The 25,288-nt window shown below is 35.4% G+C and overlaps 2 protein-coding genes across 13 annotated transcripts in view; both read right to left on the bottom strand.

Moving 5' to 3' along the window:
* LOC136033701 (adenosine deaminase-like protein) overlaps positions 1-5,391 on the bottom strand; it is a 29,152-nt gene extending 23,761 nt beyond the window's left edge. For 2 of the 3 annotated variants that reach the window (XM_065714554.1, XM_065714552.1), the window contains exon 1: positions 5,257-5,391. In XM_065714554.1, coding sequence (XP_065570626.1) covers positions 5,257-5,349 — 93 coding nt within the window. In that variant the 5' untranslated portion in view covers positions 5,350-5,391. The remainder of the gene's footprint in view (positions 1-5,256) is intronic. The other variant, XM_065714553.1, reaches the window with a different exon arrangement.
* Positions 5,392-17,471: 12,080 nt separating this feature from the next.
* Positions 17,472-25,288, bottom strand: part of LOC136033704 (titin-like) — a 369,666-nt gene continuing 361,849 nt past the window's right edge. For all 10 annotated transcript variants that reach the window (XM_065714570.1, XM_065714567.1, XM_065714566.1 and 7 more), the window contains 2 exons: positions 19,911-20,010; positions 17,472-17,775 (listed from right to left, as the gene is read on the bottom strand). In XM_065714570.1, coding sequence (XP_065570642.1) covers positions 17,579-17,775; positions 19,911-20,010 — 297 coding nt within the window. In that variant the 3' untranslated portion in view covers positions 17,472-17,578. The remainder of the gene's footprint in view (positions 17,776-19,910; positions 20,011-25,288) is intronic.

Genomic DNA, 25,288 nt, shown 5'->3' on the forward strand with positions numbered 1-25,288 from the left:
ATCCATCCCATAAAAACCTTATATGCCCCTAGGACACAGCTTGAGGGTGGATGGGGGTAATTGACCTCCATCACTTCTGACTCTTAAAAGGGAACTAGAACTTCTAATTTCAACCAAATGAGCCACCTTTAAAGTTTATACAACCATCCCTTCCATTAGAGCCTTAAATATCCCAGGGCATAACATAAAACCCTCATCCCCAAGGCTCTTGTGGTTTGTATCACCCCCAAAGCTTTGTTATATGATCTTTGGACTGTTTTAAATAAAGGACTGTCTAAAAATTTCTATTGAAAGCATCTTGGAAAAACATGACACTTGTGGTAGAGGGGGGCAGATAGATGTGCTCTGATCACTTTGACTCTTAATAAGGGCACTAGAACTTCTGATTAATAATCCAATGAGTCCCCTCCAAAGCATATATGATTACCTGTTCTATAAAAACCTTCTATGCCCCCAGTGCATAACTTACAACCCTTGCCCTTAGAGCTTCCTGTTCTATAAAAACCTTCTATGCCCCCAGTGCATAACTTACAACCCTTGCCCTTAGAGCTTTGGGGTTGTCTCTTTCTCACAAACATAATTTCCGGACGCTTCAACAACAATTAACAAAATTACTATCTCCAAGTTTTGATTGAAGGTGTTGGAGGAAATTATGGCCGTGGGAGGGAGGGCTTGTTGCTCTCATATCACTTTTGATTCTTAAAAAAGGTACTATAAGTTCCAATATTTCAAATCAAATTAGCACCATCTGAAGTTTATAAAACCATCCATTCCACAAAAACCTTATAAATCCCAAGGACATAACCTACAACTCTATTCCCAAGATGCTAGGGGGTTGTGACAACTCTAAATGCATTGTTATATATGTTTTGGACTATTTTGAAAAAAAAGCTATCTCACAATTTCAATCACATGCATTTGGTGAAAAGAAGGGTTGTTGAGAGAAGGATTAGTTGCCCTCCATCACTTTTGACTCTTAATAGGGAACTGCAACTTCCAATCTTCAAACCAAATTAGCCTCCTCTAAAGTTAAACAGGCATCATTTCCATAAAAACCTTAAATACCCCCAGGGCATAACTTATAGCCCGCCCCAAGGCTCTGGTGGTTTAAATCAACTCCTGAAGCTTTGTTATATGGTCTATGGACTGCTTTGAACAAAATGACTGCCACAAAATTTCTATTGCACACGTTTTGGGAAAATACAATGTGTGGGGGGGTAGCTGCCCTATGATCACTTTGACTCTTAAAAAGGGCACTAGAAATTCCGGTTACCAATCCAATATTTCTCCTCCAAAGTAAGTATGATCACCCTTTCTACAAAAACTTTTTGCCCCCAGGGCACAGCTTTCAACCCTTGCCCTGAGAGCTGTGGGGATGGGTGTCTTCCTCAAAGACATAATTGACAGAACCTTCAACTATGACAAACGAAATTACCACCGGAAGATTTTGATTGCATGTGTTTGAGGAAATGATGGACGTGGGGGAAGGGGGCTGGTTGCTCTCGCATTACTTTTGACTCTTAAAATAGGCATTGCAACTTCTAATTTAGAATCAAATGAGCCCCATCTGAAGTTATATGACCAACCATTCTATAAGAACCTTATATGCCCCTGGGGCATGACTTACAATCCTATCTCCAGGGCACTGGGGGTTGTGTCAACCCTAGGGGCATATTTATATGTTCTTTGGAATATTTTAAACAAAACTGCTAACTCACAATTTCAATTAGATTTGTTTGGTGAAAAGAAGGGTAGTGGAAAATAGCAACAAAGACCACACTGCCTTTCCATAACAAACAAATATAAAGTTGAAACAATAGGGAAAATCTTTTCAAGACAGTAGAAATCAATTCTGTGAATATTTCGGCCCTATGTCCAAGGGCCATCTTCAGCACAATACAAGAAAGAGAGAGAAAAAAATATGTATATATAATTAAACTTACATTAAAATGTGAAAATTAAAACTAATAATGTTAAAAAGCTTTTTTTAAAAAACAGCCCTAGCATCCTTACTTCAACGAAGTTTAACCAGGACTGACAAAAAGAGTGAAGTGAGATGATAAATTCATTCAAACAAAACGTAACAAAGTGATTAAATGCAATTTCTCAGTGCCAACTTTAAATTTTTTGCAGCCTGTCTTAAAGGCCTTTTCATAACTGGTTCAATGCTATTATAAATCTGTTTAGTAAAATATTCTGTTAGATCATTTTTAATTAAATTTGAGTATAAAGAATTTAGTGGAGTACTCCCCTAAGTCCCTGTTCAGAGAAATATTATTATTTATTTTGAGACTAATTTCGATTGATTCCCGAACCACCTGTCTTATCCCCAAATCATTACTAATGAGTGAAGATTTTTCAAAAAGTATCATGTGGGAGGGATTATTAAATATATGCCAACCTAAAGCAGAATCGAAGGAGTTGTTGGAACTATTTGAAATTAATGCCTTGTCTATGTCTTTTTTATGCTGTTGTAGCCGTCTTTCTAGATTCTGATGGGTCCTGCCAACATAGTAATTTCCACAGTCACAAGGAATTTGATAGACTCCTCTTTAGCAAGTAACTGGGGTCTTATCTAAGCACAGAAGTATAATCAAAATTTAACCACTTTTGAAACAATGCTCTTTTTCCTTCTGGTCTTCATTGGCAGGGATCACTATTTACTTACCTATTACCAAAATAACATTTCATGATATAAGCAATCAGAGATAAAAAGAAAATCCAAGATTTTTCAAGAATAAGAATTAGAGTACCCTCCAGTGTTATTCAAATGCTTTTTTCTACAAGGGACAGTTTTAAAAGGGGAATTTTTGGTAAGGAGAGTTTTTTAAGGAAAGGGAGTTTTCTACAGGGGCAAATTGTTTTAACCCCAGAATTGCTTCTAAATCTATTTGATTCTTCAAAGTGGTAGTGTAACTTCCAATTTCAAATCAAATGAGATCAATGTGAATTTTATAGAGCCACCCATTCCATAAAAAACCTTATATGCCCCCAGGGCATAACTTAAAGCCCTTGCCCCACGGTTCTGGGGGGCTGTGTCAACCCCAGAGGCACTATAAAAGGTTCTTTGGATTATTTTAACAAATAGCCATTGCATTGTTTCAATCAGATGCAATTGACAAAAAGAGGGGTGATTGACCTCCATCACTCTTGACTCACTCTAAAGTTTATACAGCCATCCTTTCCATTAGAACTTTAAATGTCCAAGGAGCAAAACTTACAACCCTTGCCCCCAGGCTCTGGTGTTTTGTATCAACCCCAACAACCTTGTTACATGATCTTTGGACTATTTTAAATGAAAGGACTCAAAATTTCTATTGGAATTCATCTGTGTGTGGTGGGAGGGAGGCTGTGCTCTGACCACTGACTCTTAATAATAGCACTAGAACTTCTGATTATCAATCCAATGAGTCCTCTCCAAAGCATGACCACCTATTCTATAAAAACCATCTATGCCCCCATGGCATAACTTACAAACCTCACCCTGAGAGCTATGGGGTGTCTTTTTTACTGATATAATTTCTTAACCCTTCAACTATGATGAACAAAATGTCTATCTACAAGTTTTAATTGGAGGTGCTTGGGGAAATGATGGGTGCAGGGGATAACTAATCAGAATCAGACATATAAAAAACAAGATTTTTCAAGAATAAGAATTGGAGTAGCCCCCCCCCCCCTCCCAGTGGTATTAAATGCTGTTTTTTGCAGGGGATAGTCTTCAAGGGGAAAATTTTGATTGGAAGAGTTTTTCTGGGGAGAGGGAGTTTTCTATAGAGGAAATTTTCTCTAGAGAAATTTTTTGGAGGGGAGAGGGATTTCCTTGAATTTTGTTTCCTTCTGAGGTCACAGAAATACACAGCAGATAAGCTAGTTATTAATATCATCAAATATGCATAGACAGGTCCTTAATTGGGTGTAAGACTTGACATGGGATAACTAAGTACACCTTCAGTACCATTGGCCCTTCTAATATTATGATTTGTGTCCTTTAGGTGGTCAGCAAGAGTCAAAACTGTTTGTGATGGAGCCAAAGCAATGGAAGAACAGAACATCCTCACATAAGCTAAGCATTAAATTTTTATTCTGTATGTAGGCTATTTAATTTAGAAGGAATATATATTTAGAATCTCTATAGACAGCAAAAGGTCATTGTTGATGTTACTTGAACAATTGATTTGGGTCATGAAACTATTATTAATAGATGCATTTTGACTTTTGGAACATCTTTTCTCTCTGGCAAAACTACTGCAAACTCACTGTTATGGAGTTATTCCAGCCCAAATATTCTTGTATTTATACATATAGAATTGCAATCATTTCCATTTTCATTGATCAGATATTTGAAATTGCAAATCTGTAATAGTTTAGAAACAAATTTGGCTATATATTTGCACATTAGGGGGGTGGGGGTAAAGCATAGCATATATTAAATATGTAAACTAACCATTGCTGTATTTAATATATGCTATGCTTTACCCCTCCCCCTAATGTGCAAATATATAATAACTCAATAATGGTGAGTTTGCAGTAGTTTTGTAACAGAGAAAAGATGTTCCAAAAGTCAAAATGCATCTACCAACAATAGTTTCATGACCCAAAACAATTGTTCAGGTAATATCAACATTGACCCAGCAAAACCCCATAAGCATTTTGTCTGCTGGCACTGTCAGATATTCACCAGACAGTACAGAAAAATTTCTGCAAATGTGTTTGAATACTAACATTCTACTGGGCTATGAAGACTTAGGCTATAAAAATAATAATCATCATTCCAAAAATCAGCCATAAATGACAGTTTTTTTTCATTAGCCAATGTTTTAGGAAGACACTAGGCTATTGAACTTTTAGTTACCATGAGCTCAGCCACCTATGTGACTTTATTGAGACTGCTCCTTAATAGACTGATGAATAAAAATTTCTCCATTGGAACTTTTTTGACATTTCTTTAACAGAATGAAGCATAAAAAGCTATTTGTGAGACTTCACTGATGTTTTTTTTAAAGTAAATAATTAGCCTACAACCTATTGTTCAAGTGTACAGAACAGCAAGGATTGTATGCTTATACCTTTCATTATCCTGAAACAACTACCAATATAGCAAACATCTCTCATCAACAATTTCACAAAGAACGCGCATGGCTGTGTTGGCCTCAGGTGTCACAATGATGTTGTTGGCCATAGGGTTTTAGTAATTCTATACATTAGCTTTGCTCTTCATTTCATTGACTATTTAAAGAATAAAATAGAATTTCTCACTATCTTAGGCAGCTTCATTAAGGGGGATTCGTCATCGAGCTTACATCGTTTTGTTTTAGACTGTCTCTCTTCAGCAGATTCTGCTAAACTCATTTTCGAAGGCAGCCAGGATTAAATTTAAAAACTTCGGATAAACGCGCCATCTCCGTTTGTTGATTTTTACTGTTATAGCAGCAAAACTTGTGCCTTCTGGATAGTTGGAAAAGACTATATGGATTAACAAACAAAGGAATAGAGGTCATGCTTCCACTGGATGGTGTCTATTTACATGGTCCTTCCATTAAAAAAAATTCAAGCGTAAAATTTACCGTGGCTTGGATTACTGGCAAGGTCTTACCGCAAAATTTCCCGGAATGCGGCCCTGTATCATTTTCCATCTTTGTGGTTAAGATGTTTTACAAAATTTTACAATGGGAGTTACTAACCAAACTTTAATTCCAATCACTTGATTTGAAGTAAAAAAGCACAAATCATAAAGTATACACACAGTGGAAGCTATATTCTAATTATTTAAAATTTTTGCACATGCACCAGCACTTACTAACACTTATGATCAAACAGTTCGTAGTAACGAACTGTAGTAAGGAGCGACCCGGCTCAATAGTAACCGAAACTCTAAAAAATGAAATTTTAATACCAATAGTTACATAAAAAACAATTGTATTTCAATGCTGATTTTGAATATATAACTTTCATCAAGATTAGTCTTACCTGAGAAAATTTGCTTAATTTTAGAAAATAGGGGAAAACACCCCCTAAAATTCATACAATCTTAACGAAATTTTGGTTTGAGAGGGAGAGTTGAGGTTGGGGGGGGGGGGTTACGTGGGAGGATCTTTCCATGGAAAACTTATAATGGGGGAAGAGACTTTCAAGGAAGGGGGCGCAGGATTTTTTAGCATTATTTGAAAAAACAAAGAAAAATAAATATGAAAAGTTTTTTCTACTGAAAGTGAGGATCAGCATTAAAACTTAAAACGAGCAGAAATTATTACGCATATGAGGGGTTTACCTCCCTGTAATACCTCACTCTTTACGCTAAAGTATTTTAACAATTTCAACTATTTATGCTACGGCCTTTGTGAGTCAAGTGTCATTCTTAAGGAAATGGGAAGGAATTTAAGCTTTAGTGTAAAGAGCGAGGTATCGACGAAGGGTGACCTCTATCATATGCGCAATAAAACATACGAATAGAGAAGTTCGTTACGTAAGTAAATTCGTAAATTACGTCTATTTTTTACTAATGAGAATGTTCGAAAAAAAATTTTTAAAGTTCTAGTTGCCCTTTTTAGTAATCAAAAAATTGGATGGCAACTAGGCTTCCTCCCTCTCTCTTTTTTTCTCAAAATCTTCCGATTAAAACTATGAGAAAGCCATTTAGCCAAAAAAAAAACTAATATGCAAATTTTGTTTTAATTATTTATGTGCGAAGAGCCAAGATCAAAACATGCATTAAATAAAAAATGTCCAGAAATTAAACATAAAAAAAACAAGTTTTTTCTAAATGAAAGTAAGGAGCGACATTAGAACTTAAAACGAACAGAAATTACTCCGTATATGAAAGGGGCTTTTCCTCCTCAACGCCCCGCTCTTTACGCTAAAGTTTTTTACTGTTTTAAGAACTAGAGTTATGAGAAAGAGTCAAAGTTACTTCGAAATTTGCATATTTTTTTTAGTAACAAACTTACTTCGTATATGAAAGGGGCTGCTTCCTCATCAACGCCCCGCTCTTTATGCTAAAGTTTGACTCTTTCTCTTAACTCTATTTTTTAAAACAGCAAAAAACTTGAGAATTTGGCACCAGAATCTGTCAATGAAAACTGAACCTAAGTTTTTCAATTAAATATAAAGCATTGTTCAAATTGGTGTGATAAGTAATATTACCTAACTTCATCCGAATATAATCAAACCGCCACGTAAAGCTAATAATTTGTTCATTTTTACTTCCATATCTTTCGTGACGCTTTGACACCATCAATCAAGCATTCTGATTGGTGATGCCTGCAAGAGAATAAAATCGAGCCTCATTTTCTTATTCCTCTTATCACACAAATGTGGACAATGTTTAATGCGGCGTTTAGACGGGTGACAAAAGACAAAAAAAAATTCTGAAAACGGTACGAAAGCCTATTTGACGTACAAATTGGATATGCCAATTCTTGTTACGTTACCCGTCATATTCACCCAATGAAGCCTCTATGAAAGTCTATACTGGTATAATTGTCAGACAGTTTATATTACTATAGTGAATGAGGAGCCCAGTTTTGCTGTTTTTGTTGGCTATGAAAGTTCTAATGTGATTGAACCTGAATTGGGTATTACTCAGGGTCTTATCCAGGACTGTCGCTCGGTTTCTAATAGAACAATTTCATTCGTTTGTCCTGATATTGATTGCTGTGTTGCTACTCCTTGGACCAAGACCAATGGGTCATGGAATGGACTATTACAAATGTCGTTCAGCTTAGTAGAAATCTGACTTGATTCAATAACCAAATATTTCCGAAAAGACACATTAAATTGTGTAAGAACAAAAACCGGTAATTACAAAATTATTTGCATATATTTTAAGAAGGGGTTAAAAAAGAAAACGAAAAGTCTGAAGCTTAGGAGAAAACGTTGTTACAAATCAGGTTTGCTTGAATAATCAAATATATTTGAGAAGAGTCAGTATGAAAAGACAGTAAATTGCTTAAAGAGCGAAAAACTAGTAATTGCAAAAATGTTTGTATATATTTTAAAACAATTCAAAAGCCTTAAAAAAGAAAACCAAAAGTTTGAAGCTTAGTAGACTATCTTTGGTAGAAATCGGACTTGCTTGAATAATCAAATATCTTTGAAAAGAAATAGTATGCAAAGACATTGAATTGTGTAAAAAGCCAAAACTGGTAATTGCAAAAATATTTGAATACATTTTAACAAGGGATTACAACAATTTAATAACCTAAAAAAGAAAATCAAAAGTTTGAAGCTTAGTAGATATTGTTGTTAAATCAGACTTGCTTTAATAATCAAATATTTTTGACAAGTCCTCACTATGAAAAGATAGCAAATTGTCTCAAATCGTGCGCAGTTTGAAAACAAGCGACAATAAGAATCCATATATAGAAGCCTGCTGTGTACCATGTGCCAAGGCCCGGTTGCGAAGCACCCAGGCTTCGCAACCGATATATATATATATATATATAATAGCTGTTGGGGTGGCGCTTCGCACCACCCCAACACCTAGTTGGTGGGGGCGCTTCGCGCCCCCCCCCCAAGCCCCCCCGCGCGCGTAAGTCGTTACGCGCCATATTAGTTACGCGCCATTGTAGTTGTGTCCCTATGTCCCACCTGTGAATATAGATATATATATATATATATATATATATATATATATATATATATATATATATATATATATATGTTTTTAACTACGTAAAAATTGCGAATATACAACATTCTTTGCTGTCCCATTGTCTGTGCATATAAATAGATTGTCAGGTTTACCGACTCTTGAACATGCAACATATAATGGTCCATGGGAAAACAATCCGTATTCAGATCTATACCTCATGATTCTAATGATTGCCCTTGAGCTTTGTTGATGGTGATTGCTAATCGACCATTCCCTGAGTCGCCATCGTCATTTATATATCCCCCTGTGCACCCCGGCGTCCCCTTTGTAGTTATGTCCCTGTGTCCCGGTCGTCATTTATATTCCCTCCCGGTCGTCATTTGTGTCCCGGTGTCCCAGTCTGTGATTTCTCTTTGAGCGTCCCGGGCGTCATTTATATTCCTTGTGTCCCGGTGTCCCGGTCGTCATTTATATCCCCCTGTGCCCCCGGCGTCCCCGTTGTAATTGTGTCATTTATATTCCCTGTGTCCCGGTCGTCATCCCGGTATACATTCGTTTTTGAATTGGTATATGATGAAATAAATTTTTAATTTTTTCCCTTTTTTTCCTTTTAGTTTTTTTTTATTGGTTTTGACCTTTTTTTAGGTTTTTTAGTTTCTTTCTTTTTCTTTTTAGTTTTTTTTGAAGTTTTTATCTTTTTAGTTTTTTTACTTTTATTTATATTTTTTTAGTTTTCTTTTTCTCCTTTATTTTTCAGTTTTTTTCCTTTTTTTAGTTTTTTTTTTCTTTTTTAGTTCTTTTAGTTTTTACCTTTTTAGTTTTTTTTAGTTTTTTAGATTAATTTTTTTTTTAGTTTTTCACCTTTTTTCTTTTTAGTTTTTTATTGGTTTTTACCTTTTTTTTAGCTTTTTTATTTTTTTTTCGTTTTTTCTTTTTACTTTATTTTTAGTTTTTATCTTTTTTATTTTTTTTTATGTTTATTTTTAATTTTATTAGTTTTCTTTTTCTCTTCTATTTTTCAGTTTTTTCCTTTTTTTAGTTTTTTTTTTAGTTTTTAGTTTTTTAAGTTTTTTCCTTTTTTTAGTTTCTTTAGTTTTTTTAGTTTTTCGGCTGTTTTATTTTTTTATTAGTTTTTATTTTTTTTGTAGTTTTTGCCTTTTTTTTAGTTCTTTCAGTTTTTTTTTAGTTTTTAGTTTTTTACCTTTTTTAGCCTAACCAGGATTTGAACCTGGGACCTTCATTCTCCGTTCTGACACCCTCTCTCACCGAGTGACTACTCCAGCATGTTCATTTTGGTGTTTTAAATGGTATATTATTAACCAAATTAATGTGTTTTACAATATACTAAGCATCGTCATAACAAAAATGACGACAACTAATTTCATGACGTCAGCCGACACAGAAACATGACGTACCTGATCCACGATCCACAGATCCACAGACAACTTATTTTTATATATATAGATATATATATATATATATATATATATATATATATATATATATATATATATATATATATATATATATATATATATATATATGTATATATATATATATATCTATATATATAAAAATAAGTTGTCTGTCTGTCTGTCTGTGGATCAGGTGACGTCATGTTTCTGTGTCGGCTGACGTCATGAAATTAGTTGTCGTCATTTTTGCTTTGACGGTGACGTCATTAACGGTATTTAAGACATTTGTTCACGGAAAAATGTTTAATTGTAAAATGACTGAAGAACCTACAATGGGGACGCCGGGGGCACAGGCGGGATATATAAATGACGACCGGGACACAGGGATTGTTCGAATAGAAATTACAGACCGGGACACCGGGACACAAATGACGACCGGGACACCGGGACACAGGGAATATAAATGACGACCGGGACACTCAAAGAGAAATTACAAACTGGGACACCGGGACACAAATGACGACCGGGACACAGGGAATATAAATGACGACCGGGACACAGGGACACATCATTAGAATAATGAGGTATAGATCTGAATACGGATTGTTTTTCCCATGGACAATTATATGTTGCATGTTCAAGAGTCAGTAAACCTGACAATCTATTTATATGCACAGACAATGGGACAGCGAAGAATGTTGTATATTCGCATGTTTTACGTAGTTAAATACATATATTTATATCTATCTCTATTCACAGGTGGGACACAGGGACACAACTACAATGGCGCGTAACGACTTAAGCGCGCGGGGGGGCTTGGGGGGGGCACGAAGCGCCCCACCAACTAGGTGTTGGGGTGGCGCGAAGCGCCACCCCAACAGCTAGTATATATATATATATATATATATATATATATATATATATATATATATATATATATATATATATATATATATATATATATATATATATATATATATATATATATATATATATGGACCAGTAAGGGTGAGGCGCACATCTTTTTTTCTATCGTCGTTTCAACATTTCTGGATTTATCAGACAGTTCGTGGGAACGAACTGTAAGGAAGGAGTGACACGTCTCAAAAGTAATCAAAACTATAAATAACAAAATTTTGATACCAATAGATATATCAAAAGAATTGGATTTTTATGCTGATTTCACCCATCAAAAGTTACAAGCCTCAGAATATATGCCTTATTTTTGAAAAAAAGGGGGAAACACCTCCTAAGAGTCATTGAGTCTTAATAAAAACCACGAAAGACCATATATGCTTGTTCATATTTTTCTTTTTCCCAAGGGTGATTTTATTGAACAAGTGATCCTAGAACATTGGAAGAGGACTCATTTGAATCAAAATTAAAATTCTATTGCCCTTTTTAAGTAAAAAAATGGAGGGCATCTAACCCCCTGCCCCACCCGTTTCCCCCCAAAATTTTTCGATAAAAATTTAGAGATAAAATAACACCCCCCCCCAAAAAAAATCCTGGGGCCACGTCTTTAAGTTATGAAATTTACCCATTTTTAACGTATAGTATTTATTATTGGGAAGCATCAGACATTTTTCGGAATGGGGGATTTTCGGCCTAAGGTACATGGGGATGATTTTCCTTGTGGAAATAAGTTTGATTTCTTGTCCCAATTTTGTAAGAAAACTCATGAAACAGGGTCTTTAATTATAATAGGAAGCTTTTTAAAGTGCTAGAAACCTTACTATTAAGAGCAAGGTATTGAGGAGGGGGTAGCCCCTTCATATACAGAATTATCTCTGTTCTTTTTGAGTTTCAATATTGCTCCTTACTTTCAGTTTTTTTTTTTTTATTTAACTGGACCTATCGGATCAGTATCTCAAAGGTGTCCAGAGAAGACTGGATTTGTGTCGTGATTATTGAACCCTCTCCTTGGCTTTTAAAAAGAAAATAGGAAAAAAGGAATAAGAGGGAAAAGACAAATGAGTCTTCCATCTTATTTATGCCTTAGTTTGATTTTATCTTCTTTTCAGGATCGTGTTCAGGATGGAAATAAAACCAGCCTCTGTTAACGTGCATAAATTTTCACAAAGACGTCGGCTGAAATTGAAGAGCTAAGAAATTGCAGATATCACATTTTTATGAAATATATTTGATGTTTTTACAAATAAATGATTATTTATCTGGTCTTTATTGTTTATTTTAAAGATTAGAAAGGAAGATTGAATCTCTAGGAGTAGAAGTAAGATTATAAACCTAGGAAATTATACAACACTGGTATAGGAAACTCAGTGAAAGTGATTAAAAATCTAAGAGCAGGCCTAGAAAATTGAACAACAGTAGTAAGGAAAATCCCATGAAAGAACTGGAAATCTAACAAACAAGATGGATATTAAAGAATGACCTTAAAATCCAACACGTTGTTCTGATAACAAATTGAAAATTCAATAGTGTACGACAACATTTGACTAGTTTATTGTTCAACATGTTGAAAGTTCAATTCATGTATTGGAATCCAACGTTTATTATTCTCAACAAATTGGATATTCAATAATGATCATGGAATTCCAACATGGTCTCTAATGTTCAATTTCAGCTGTGGAAATTTCAATTTTGTTGTTGATAAATATTATAAATTTTTTTATTGGATCTCGAGCAATTTTATTTTTCCAGTGAATGACACTATCACCGATGAATTCAAACCTTCATTCGCAATATCTCTGTCATCAATACACAGTCCCTACGTTAGTTGCTCTGTCAACCCAAACCAACCACCATGGAATACAAAGTATAGCCTACCCCAAGTTGCTACTTTAGTTCAGACATAAGATAAAGGTTGAATGTTACCTTATAAAAGTTTTTGGTTATTACCACGGAGTTTTCTAAATATTTCTAGGTTACGTTTACTACTTTCTACTATTGATTCTACCCCTTATCAATTAGTTTTTGCAAAATTGTTGAGGTCAATCAGTCAAAATTGCAGTTAGGCCACTTGTTTGGCCCCATTGGCACCCAGACCCAGATTGCACCTCCCTACAGGTTTGATAAGAAATAAGCTAAAAATAAATGTGTAAAATCTAACCTTATGCTTTACTATTACTTCTTATCAATCATATTAAACTTTTATAAATGTAATTAATCTATCATATAACAAATACCTGGAATATTCATGGGATTTTATATGGAGATTTCGTGCTAATATATCCATTTAAATTAGTTTTGCTTAGAAATAGTTTATATCATGAGGGTTGACCCTTTCTTTGAGAATAGGCACGACAGTTTTTTAGAAAAACTTTATTTTTCAACTATTCCTGGCGTTAGTTTTGTTTATATTAACCTTATTTCACTGTTAATGTTACTGTAGGTATACACCCTGGACATATGCAAGGGGGGGGGGGCCTCAACCACTACCTTTCGAAAAAATTGATATTTTTTATTTGATTTATTATCTTTTATTGTTTTATCTACTGACTACCTGCAAAGACTGTCAAAAGATCTCTAAAAAATGGATAAAAATGTATCGCACGCTTCTGGGTATATTGGAGACAAAGTATTTCGCACCCCAACACAAGATTTCAAATCACCTTTACCTAAAACTAGAGCACAGGGAGAATTGACCTTAACCCATGTATCCCATACGGCACATCAGGTCAATGTTTCATACACCATGTATAAAGCAATTTTTCTGGAATGACCAACTTATAAAACGCAAGAAAATAGTTTATTTATGCTGAAATACAAAATAATAGTAGAAAAAGTTCGAGATTCCACACACGGACACTGTCCAAAGACCTCTTCCCCACCTCCCTTGATCTCTTTCTTCTTACCTTTCTTCCTTATTTCGTTCATTTTTTTTAATACTGTTGCATCCTTTTCATGTATTTTCTTGTTCATTGCTCAACCATATTTTTTATAATATTTCGTAAGGTCATTTTTAATTAAATTTGTGTATAGAGCATTTATTGAGTATTCTCCCAAGTCCCTATTTAAGGAAATATTATTATTAATCTTAAGTCTGATTTCAATTGCTTCTCGAACGACTTGCTTCATACCTCAATTGGTTTTATTTAAAAACCAATAAATATTAACACAGAACCTGTCACAAATAGACCTATGAGATCAGCCACCAAAAAAGCAAGGCTGGAATTAAAAATGTGTCTTTAAATCATTCTCTTTCATTTCAATGAATTGCCTCGTTTCATCACAATTTATTTATCAGTCCTGGTTGAACTTAGCTGAGGTAAGGAAGCTGGGATTGTTTTGAAAATTTTTTTATTTTAGTTTTATTGATTTTATCCTGTTGTAAGTTATTTCTTCTTATATATTTTTGTATTGTTGAGGACGGCTCTTGGACAAACGGCCGAAATATTCATTCTAGTTTTTTTTCTCAGTGTCTTGAGAAATTTCCCTATGGTTCTTCTTGTTTTTAAGTTATGCCTTGGGGACATATATAAGGTTTTTATAGAAGGTGTTGTAGAAACTTCAAAAAAGACTCATTAGATTGGAAAATAAGAGGGCTAGTGCCCTTTTTAATAGTTGAAAGTGACTGGAGGGAAACTAACCCCCATCCCACGCCCACCATTGCCCCAAACACATCCAATTAAAATTTTGAGGTAACCATTTTGTTAAAAGTAGTTAAAAGGTTTGGAAATAATGTCTTTAAGGATGACAACCCTCCTCCTCACAGTCCTGGAGGGCAAAGGTTGTAGCTTATACCCTGGGGGCAAATAAGGTTTTTTTTTTTTATAGAAAGTGTTATAGTAGAAACTTCAAAAGGGCTTCTTTGATTGGAAATTAAGAGGGCTAGTGCCCTTATCAGTAGTCGAAGATGATCGGAGGGTGAATGCCCCCCACGCTCATAATTTTCCCAAACACTTCCAATCAAATTCTGATATAGCCATGTTATTTAAAGTAGTTGATAGGCCCAGAAACTATGTCTTTGAGGATGACATCCCCTCCACAGCCCTCAGGACAAGGGTTGTAAGTGATCCCCTTTGGGCATATGAGGTTTTTAAGGAAAGTTTTGCTGTAGAAACTTCAAAAAGGGCTCTTTTGATTCCAAATTGAAAGGGCTAGTGCTCTTTTCGATAGTCGAAAGTGATTGGACATCAACTAACCCCCTCCCTCGCCCACCATATCTTCAAACACATCCAATCAAGATTTTGGGATAGCCATTTTGTTAAACGTAGTCGAAAGGTCGGAAAATTATGTCTTTGAGGATGACACCCCCCAGAGTCCTCAAGCGCAAAGGTTGTAATTTATGCCCTGGGGTATACAAGGCATTTATTGAAAGTGTTGTCATAGAAAATTCAAATATGGTTCATTTGATTGGAAATTGAAAGAGCCAGTGCCCTTATTAATAGTGTAAGGTGATCAGAGGGCTAATACCCCCCCCCCAATGCCCGTCACTTCCCCAAAGACTTCCGATCAAAATTTTGTTGTAGCCATTTTGTTTAACGTAGTTGAAAGGTCTGGAACGTATGTCTTTGAGGATGACATCCCCCCCTACAGCCCTCCGTCAGGACAAGGGTTGTAAGTTATGCCCTTGGGATATATCAGGTCTTTTAAGAAGGCGTTGTCGTAGAAACTTCAAAAGGGCTCATTTGATTGGAAATTTAAAGGGCTAGTGTCTTTTTCAATAGTCAAAAGTGATTAGAAAGCAACTAACCCCCCTCCCACACTCACCATTTCCCCAAACTCATCCAAACAAAATTTTGAAATAGCAATTTTGTTCAACGTACTTGAAAGGTCCGGATTATGTCTTTGAGGATGACGAAACCCCCCGCCCTCAGGGCAAGGATTATGAGCTATGTCCTGTTAGTACATAAGGTTTTTGTAGAAAGTGTGGTCATATAAACTTCAGAGGGGGCTCATTGGATTTGTAATCAGAAGTTCTAACGCTCTTTTTAAGATTTAAAGTGATCAGGGGGCAGTTACTACCCCACTCACACAAACACACATCGTATTGTCCCGAAATGCATCTAATAGAACTTTTGAGATAGCATTTTATTCAGAACGGTCTAAAGATCATATAACGGAGCTTTTGAGGTTGAAACAAACCCCAGAAGTTAGAGGTAAGGGCTCTGGAGTTATGAGCAAGGACGCCTGTAAGTTATGCCCAAGGAGTTTTTAAGGATTTATGGAAGGGATGGTTGCATAAACTTTATAGGAGGCTCATTTGGTTAAAAATTGGAATTTCTAGTTCCTTTTTAAGAATCAAAAGCGATCAAAGGCAGCTAACCTCCCCCTTCCGACAAGCCCTCTTCGCCAAACGAATCTGATTAAAATCGTGAGATGGCAATTTGGCTCAAAATCGTCAAAAGAACTAAAAAATGCCTCTAGGGCTGACGCAACCCCAGGGATGGATCGAGAGCGAAATCTTGGGGGGGATAATTGAAAGGGTGACAACCAGAAACAATCTTGGGGGGGCAATGAGACAAAAATACAGATAATTGACCATATTGAAAAATTTATTCTAAAAAAGAGTGAAAAAAAAACAGGGAAAAGGGCACCAGAAAAAATCTTGGGGGGCCCAGGGACCCCTCACCCACTGGATCCACAGGGTGTGCAAAACCCGAGTGCCCTGGGTTCAGGGTTGTAAGTCATGGCCTAGGGTCAATTTAAGGTTTTTGTGTAATGGGTGGTCGCATAAGCTTCAGGTGGAGCTCATTTGATTTGAGATCGAAAGTTATAGTGGCCGTTTTGAGAATCAAAGTGATTTGAGAGCAACCCCCTCCCCCGCTCATCACTTTCCCAATGACATTCAATCGAAATTTAGAGATAAATAATGTGTTTATTGTACTTGAAGATTTCAAAAATTATGCCTTTCAGGAAGACGCCGCCTTCCCAGAGCTCTGAGGGCGAGGGTTGTAAGTTGTGCCCCGGGGCATATAATAGAATAGAAAGGTTGGTTGTATATACCTCGGAGCGGACTCCGGACTTGGATTGGTAATTTGAATTTCTAGTGCTCTTTTTAAGAGTCAAAGTGATGATAAGGCAGTTAACCTCCCCCCCCCCCTCTTGTCTAAAACATCGTGTTTTCCCCAAATGCATAAAATATAAAACTTTGAGACAGTCATTTTATTCAAAGGGTGTATAATAATCAATAGTTTCTTCGGCAAGAGACACCAAACTATAAAGAATTCAAAAGTTCACAAAACACATTCTAGATGCGCTTTGTGCCACCCAATTTACTTTCAATATTTTATTTTTACCCATATTTTATTGCTATTTTGTACAGCAAAGCTACATAACTATCAATAAGTGACAAATCAAGAAAGTTGTATTGGCAACTACGTAAACATGATATAAGCTCTTGGTATAAGCAAAAAGGATACATAATCTCTTGAAATCCAAATATGTAGGCGATAATCCGAAGTAAACAAGAATTTTAGTGCATATTTTGCTCAAAATGATGATTAAATCAAAGAAAAATAGCAACTGAAACGTTTCTTTTAGTTACTAAGGATTTGGAGTCGTTCTCGTAAATCTTTATTCCTCAACAAAAGCCAAAACGATAACTATATATACATGAACAAGAATAAAAGGCACTGACTAGCCTGACTAGATAGAAAATATCATTTTACTTAAACAACTGATTCGCATAAATCCATATGCGGAAAAAGTATTCGTCTCTTTGTAAAAGGGCGCTGCGAGCGTAAAATTTAATATCAGCATCCATGTTCGCTTCTTTCATCCAACTAGAGAGAGTTTCTGTAGAGAAGCTAACCGAGGGGGCATCATGTTCTAGGTCATCAGCTAGTTCACCTTCATGATACCCTGAAAAATAATATAGGGTCAGTTCACAGTAATGTGAAAAACAGGACCCTACTGAACGTCTGCAAGGCAACAGGCCATCTTGGTTGCCTCCACTTAGCAGCAATCGCATTAAGTATTATTCACAATGCTTACACAGTCTAAATTACCAAATAGAAAGATTTTTGGAAACTGGAACTGATGAAACCTTTCAAACAACCATAAAAATTTGCCATAGCAAACAATTTGAAAGAGCAAACACTCCACCTCCTTTCAAATCCAAATTTGTTTACCTTTAAAGTAGTTTTCAGGTAATTCATATAAAGTTTAACAGGTATAACTAGGACGAAGAAGATAGGAGTCTAAGTCCTCCCCCCTGTCCTCTATATGACTCCTCGATCACAAAGATTATCATATATACTAAAAAAAAAAATTTACATTTTGCCAATTCTAATAGTACATATGTATTTTTTAACATTGGAAATGCTCACAATATTTGCTGTAACTAAATGATTTTTTACCACTTTCGTGCAGCTTTTATTATCTTCTTTTTCTCTTTTTTTGTCTAAATATAACTGAAAACTCCAGAAGTAAGGAAGAAGTAATCCCGCCAAGAGCATAATTATATAGTAACAAAAAATCCAGATTGGCCAGCATTTGCCACCTCCATGAATTCTTTCGGGCTTTCGGCCGTCACAAATATAGCCTAAACACAACCAAAATCATCCCTCGCAAACACCGCATAACATTTCTCTTTTTTTTGCTCTGTTATATATTTTTTTTTAATTTATATGTTTCGGATTTTTACGGCTCAATTTGAAATTCCAGTTTAATTTCCAGTAAAGTTTCAATTTTGAAATTCCAATTCGAAATTTTGAATTGAGACTCCAGTTCCTTCTATGCACTTTCCAATGACTCTGTCAAATAAAAAAAGAAAAGATCACAAAAGTCATAACAATTGCATAAATGCGCAGTTTAAAGCACGGGGACAAAACATTCAAATTCGCAATCTTCAGAAAAAAAAATCACGTTTCTTATAAAAAGAAGTAAAATTTAAGCATTAGAATCATATTAACTATTGTAATAGTAGCAATAAAGAAAGGCCAAATAACATCCATATAATTTACGAGATACAAATTAATTCTTATGTTATGCACAAAAAACTGTCTAATACCTTCACAAATTCTTTAGGGTCATATTGCTAGTATCAGAAAATAAATACTAACTGACAATGCAATTACATAATTGAAAATAGAGGAAAAATGTGACAAAGTCACCTTACTCCCTCTTTTCCTTCCAGAGAATTAACTAATAACACTTGTTCTCTTTTGTCTTTAAACCCAAGACTGGTAACAAAAAGTAAGCAGCTTTTACAAGGCACATACGGATGATGGGGGCTTTAATTTATTTGTGGAGATACAATCTCTTTACATCTGTGACAAAGTGTTTCTGCTAATTTGTCCGTCAACATTAATAGCACAAGTGTTTCCATGTTTCTCTACCAGAATAATGCTTACAATAAACTGCATTGAACAGTACAAGTAGTGTCCGGTGAAATAACGGTCGTCGAAGGTCAAAATACACAGTGGTGTAATAAGGGCTAAAAACCAAGCACCAAGGACAATTACATGCGTAGAAATTTGTTTCAGAGAGGAGGGGTAAATTTGAAAAAAAAACAAAGGAAGAGACGATATTATACAAATTACACTCAGATCAATTTACAAACATGGCCCGAAGAGCAAATATAAAGCACGCTACAAGAGCTTGTCCTTGTGTTTATGTCCTCTATAAAGAGAAGACGCACGAAAGTGGCTTAAAACAGCCTCATTTGGTGTCTATAGTATTCTAAGGACTTGCAATTTATAGTTTTGTTTCTTTGGAGCATCATATTTCAATAGTTATCTCAATTAGCATCGTCTTATTTTGGAGCAATCATGTTTTTAAGGAAAGTTCGAGAAGAAAAAGCTATATGGCATTTTAATCCAGAGCATTTACACTAAAACATAAAGCAAGTAACAAAAACAAATGGCGAAGTTTGAAATTAGATAAGTGTATAGAAAGTTTTACTTGAAAAAAAAAATTAAAATATAAAACTAAGCAAGGACAAAATATTTGCAGACTGTACAATATGAAATGTTGACAAATAAGAGAAGACTTACCAGGAGGCCGAATGACTTTAATTGGCTCTTCTGACTCTAAAGGTTCACTCAGGCCTACCTCATTCCGAGCGAATACTCGAATATCATAAGAATGACTCTCCTAGAAAAAGAAAAAAGTTACATGTAGACTAAGATTTATGTGAAAATGAGAAAAGTCAGGGTCAACAAACCAGGTCTTAGACCTTAAAATCTAAAAGAAATTCATCCAAAATAGGAAGGCATATTATAAAAGTATATACTTTTAATATTTTAAGCATATTCTCTAGCTTTCTATAAAATATAAAAAGCATATTCTAGGAAGGCATATTATAAAAATATATACTTTAATATTTTAAGCATATTCTCCAGCTTTAAAAACAGCAGACAAAAATTACAGCAGTACCAGGGTAAAAGCACATTAATATCTACGAACCCATAGAGAAATCCTATTAACTGTCCCTAATTTTCAAGGGAAGAGGGGGAAGAAAGTTTCTAAAATGAATAACACAGCTGGGCACAAGTGGTTAAAATAGCCAGGTATGAACGAAAAGGATTCCAAACAAGGCTTAACCTTAAGAACCTGCCCAGTTTCTAGTGAAAAGCTGAAGGGGAATTTCAAATGTGTGTGTTAATCAGAAGTAGATGACATTTCAAATCAACGATTGTTCAATGATGACATTTCAAATCAACAATCAACCATATAGAACTATTTCAATAATAAATACACCTATAGGAGGCTTAATTCAAGTCGCGACCATTAAAAAGATCCATGAAATCGATCTCGGGGTATTTTTCAAATTCAAAGAAGTCATCGATACAGTCTAGCTTAAAGAGATAAAGTACAATTTAGTATTTACTTTGAATATTTTTTTTACCGTTTAGCATTGCAATACTGAAAAAAATTGAGAACTGTCGTAAAAAAAAATCACAATTTCGAAAAAAAGTCTCAGAAAAAAAAATTGTGGTTTCGGCCTAAGACCTTAGACCCCTTACACTTAATATAACTAATATTGCACCAAGGGGGAAATGTTGTTATTTTGATATCATTGGTATTTTTATTTTTCGTCAGCTGCACAAACATAGCTCTGGCCTATCTTTTATCTCCACGCACTTCACATCTGTTCTTTATCTAATTCTTATCTGTATTCTTTATCTGTTTGTAATGCTACGAAACAAATAAGCGAGGACAAAAAATAATTTCGCATTATTATTATTATTTATTTTAAAACCCGTCATACAAAAAAAAGGAAAGGACGGAGCAATAAACGAAAGAATTTAATATTATTTTTAATATTTTAAAATTATTAAGTAATGACATTTTAATATTTTTAAATGTCATTGCGGTAATCTTTCGGGAGATAGACGTTTACAATAACATACTCTTCTACGCGGACAGCAAGAAAAAATCACATGAATCAACAACACTCGACCGGCACGAGGTCCTAACAAGCATCGCAATACCACTCGAGGGGCGGCCACTGGAAGCGGATCATTTAGGGGGCACCGAGTAGATAGTATAATTATTGTCAATTTGCAGAAGGCGTAAACTATGACTCGTCAAAAAATCTCCTTGCGAGCTCAATACGTCAAAGTTCGAAAGTAAACCTTTTATCACAGGAAGTTTGACCAAAAGTCCACCATTAATATTCGACGAAAGTACAGTTTGCGCAGTAGTAGACAGATCCATGTCATACCGTGGGCTTTGCTAGTTGACTGTTGTTATTGGGACATTTTACACTGTAGCAAGTATGGCTGGCAACTTTACATTCTAGACAGAACATTTTTTCCGAACACGTTGAGGCACTGTTAGAGGCGTGATAGCATGATCCAAAACGAGAGCAGAGGGCCTGATTGGGACACTGCGAGGCCAGAACCCGGTTTTACGAAACGAGAAACAACGCTTTGGGAGATATACAAATGCTTATGCGGAAAGCTTTTCGTAATCCAACTTTCACAGACACTTTCAAGAACTGATCCAGGTTTTGTTTCGAATCAAAGTAGACCTTGAACACTAGGAACTTTCCGCACCGTGAAACTTTCACGCAGTTTGGTACAAGAGATTTGACTTAATTTTCTTTGCATTCAGTTGCTGCGCCTTTCAACACCCCTATAAACAGTGGGGATTTCACACTCACCGAGATACCCGAGGTACTGTTCTTGGAATTCGCGGAAATTTTGTTCGCAGCACGCTTTGACTTAACAACAAGTTTCCATTCCAAAGCCGATTTTTTTAAGTTTAGTTATTTCCCCTGAGGCCTCAGGGCAAAGTTTTTCGATAAAGTCCTTACTGGCCAGGTATGCAGGACAATTCTTTAGTACAACGGCAATCGAAGGAGCTGGGACAAGGTTAGTTGTTACGTTGGTATTAATTATAGCTGGCCAAAAAGGGCCCGAATGTGTCGTATTGTCTAAAAAGCTGTCAATTTTTCGGGAGTGCTCATTAACTTTCGGGACTAAAGTAGCCGAAACTGCCTCCCCGATTATTGGGGTCTCAGAAGTTGAGAAGATCACAAAAGTGGGAATAGGCAGATTATCCTTTGCCACCTGATTTAACTGTTTACATATGTCAAATAAATAATCTTCATCCTTCGCATGCTTATCACATCGGCTCTGAATATTCAGCTCCTTATACAGAAACTCTCTAGCACTGATTATAGCACCATGATTAAAGCAACTCAAAGCTTTTCCTAATATCAGGTCAATTTTCGCACCATCAAGCATGGATCTGGTGACAAAAGTTCAGCAACGGCTTTAAAATAATCAACCTATTTTGATCGGTCATTGCGCAATCTAAAATCACAATCTATTGAAAAAAACAAACGAACAAATGACCATGGATTGCTAGTTAAATTGACATATACTGACATTTCTTCGTTAAGGTTTTGATAATTTGCCATTTATGAAAGTAAGAAAGATGAGAACTTTTCAAACGTATTTCGTTTTCAGTAAAGCGCAACTTCTGTTCTGGTCTTGAGAAGGCATAGGGGTTATCCGCCCTACTCATGTTAATTTTTGCTCGTTTCGAGTTTGACTCAGCTATTTATTGTAATTTCTGTTCGATTGTGTTTCATTTATTTATCGATAATGATTTGTGGTACTTTTACGCTTAGAAGTTCATATGACTTTATTTTTGCTCATTCTTGGCTTAATGAAGCTCTTTACTTTTCTTTGAAATTTTTTTTTTGTGGAAAAAGTTTTTAAAATTAATTTCTTTTAGTTTTGATTGACATAGATTTTTTCATGGAAAAAAAAAACATTGTGTTTCTTTTCAGTTCTCTTACACAAGAATCCATAGTATGGGTTGCTATTTGTATATTGGAGAAGCCTTTTCAACAATTTTTAATCCTGACACAAACAGTATTTTGTAATTTAATTTTATAGCTTCTTAAGTTGACCTGAAAAATAAAAGTTAATATCATTCACAAAAGATTCTATCTATGCTCTTTGACAGCCTGGATACACTTACACTCATTTTATTTATTTAAATTGTAAGAGCAGAAATAGTAATAATAGCATCCCCAAAAGTTTTAATTAATACCCCCAGTCGTTCTCGATACATTGCTGAAGGTTTCATATGGGCAGCCATTTAGCACAATGCCTTTTGATTTATTTTAAAGCAACATTTAGTTTGAAAGCATAATGGACAAATTGCATAATTATCGGGGGTAGACATGCCTAATATCCCTGAATACATTTTGCTCGACTGTTCTAATATGCTGAACAAAATGACCATCTCAAAACTTTAACTGGACGCGCTTGGAAAGTGAATGGGCTTGCGAGAAGGGCTGCTTGCCCTCCAATCTATTGTTAATCTTAAAAGGGCACCAGTTACTCGCTCTGTAACTGATGTACAAGGGGAAGGACTTCCCCCTTAATATATCTAGTAAAAACATTTTAAACAAGTAAAAACATAGTGAGAACATTTTAACTGTATTTTATTTTCAATAAAGTGAAACTTATGTTCTGGTCTTGAGAACGCATGGGGTTTGCTCGTTTTGAGTTTAATAATACAAAATAAACAAAAAAAAGTTTTAAAATGTTTTAAATTTTTTACTTTAATAAATTAAAAATTATTAAAACATATATATATATATATATATATAATATATGTATATACATATATATATATATATATATATATATATATTAATAGGAATTTATAGGAATAGAATATGTATGCTAAACTGGCAATCCACGGCCATTTTTTTGTAAAGTGCAAATTATGCTCTGATATTGAGAAGCTTTGGGGGATGTCAAAGACATAATTTCCAGACCTTTCAACTACACTGAACAAAATGGCTATCTCAAAATTTTGATTAGATGTGTTTTGGCAATTAATGGGCGTGGGAGGAAAGGGGTTTGTTACCGTCCAATCACTGTTACCGTCCGTCCAAATTTATATCAGATGAATTACTGGAAAATACGAGATTTTGGGGGGGGGAGTTATGCACTCCTGATCACTCTGAATCTTAAAAAGGGCACTAGAAATTCTTATTAGCAATCCAAAGAGCCCCCTCCGAAGTTTATACGATCACCCTTTTTATATATGCCTTATATGCCCCAGGGCATAACTTACCATACCCTGAGGGCTTTGGAGGGTGTGTTATCCTCAAAGACATAATTTCTTGTCCTTTCAATTACGTAATCAATTTTTGATTGAATTTTGATTGGATGTGTTTGGGGAAACGGTGGACGTGGGGGGGGGGGGGGGGGTGTTAGCTGTCCTCCAATAACTTTCGACTACCAAAAATAGCACTGGCCCTTTCAATTTCCAATCGAATGACCTGTTTTCAAAGTTTCTAAGACAACAAATGACCATCTTAAAATTAAAATCAGATACATTTTGGGAAAATACTAGGTGTGGGGGAGGTATCCACCCTCCGATCACTCTGAATCTTAAAAAGAGTACAAACATGCCCCCACCAAAAATTATACGATCCCTCTTTCTATATATACCTTATATGCTCCCAGGGCATAACATAAAACTTTTGCCCTAAGGGCTGTGGGGGTTTGTCATCCTTAAAGACACAACTTTCAGACCTTTTAATTATGTTGAACAAAATGCCTATCTCAAAATTTTATTGGGATGCGTTTGGGGAAATGGTGGGCGTGGGTGGGGGGGGGTAGTTACCACTCAATCACTTTAAACTATTAAAAAGGGCACTGGCTCATCCTATTTCTAATCGAATGAGCTGTTTTTGAAATTTTATCGACAACAAATGACCATCTCAAAATTTCTATCAGATGTATTTCGAAAAAATACGAGGTATGGAGGTGTATCCACCCTCTGGTCACTTTGAATCTTAAAAAGGGCACTAGAACTCCTGATTACCAGTCCAATGATCCTCATCCAAAGTTTATACGATCACCCTTTCTATATATACCTTATATGTGCAAGG

The sequence above is a fragment of the Artemia franciscana genome, chromosome 12 (assembly GCF_032884065.1).
Source record: "Artemia franciscana chromosome 12, ASM3288406v1, whole genome shotgun sequence".
NCBI lineage: Eukaryota > Metazoa > Arthropoda > Branchiopoda > Anostraca > Artemiidae > Artemia > Artemia franciscana.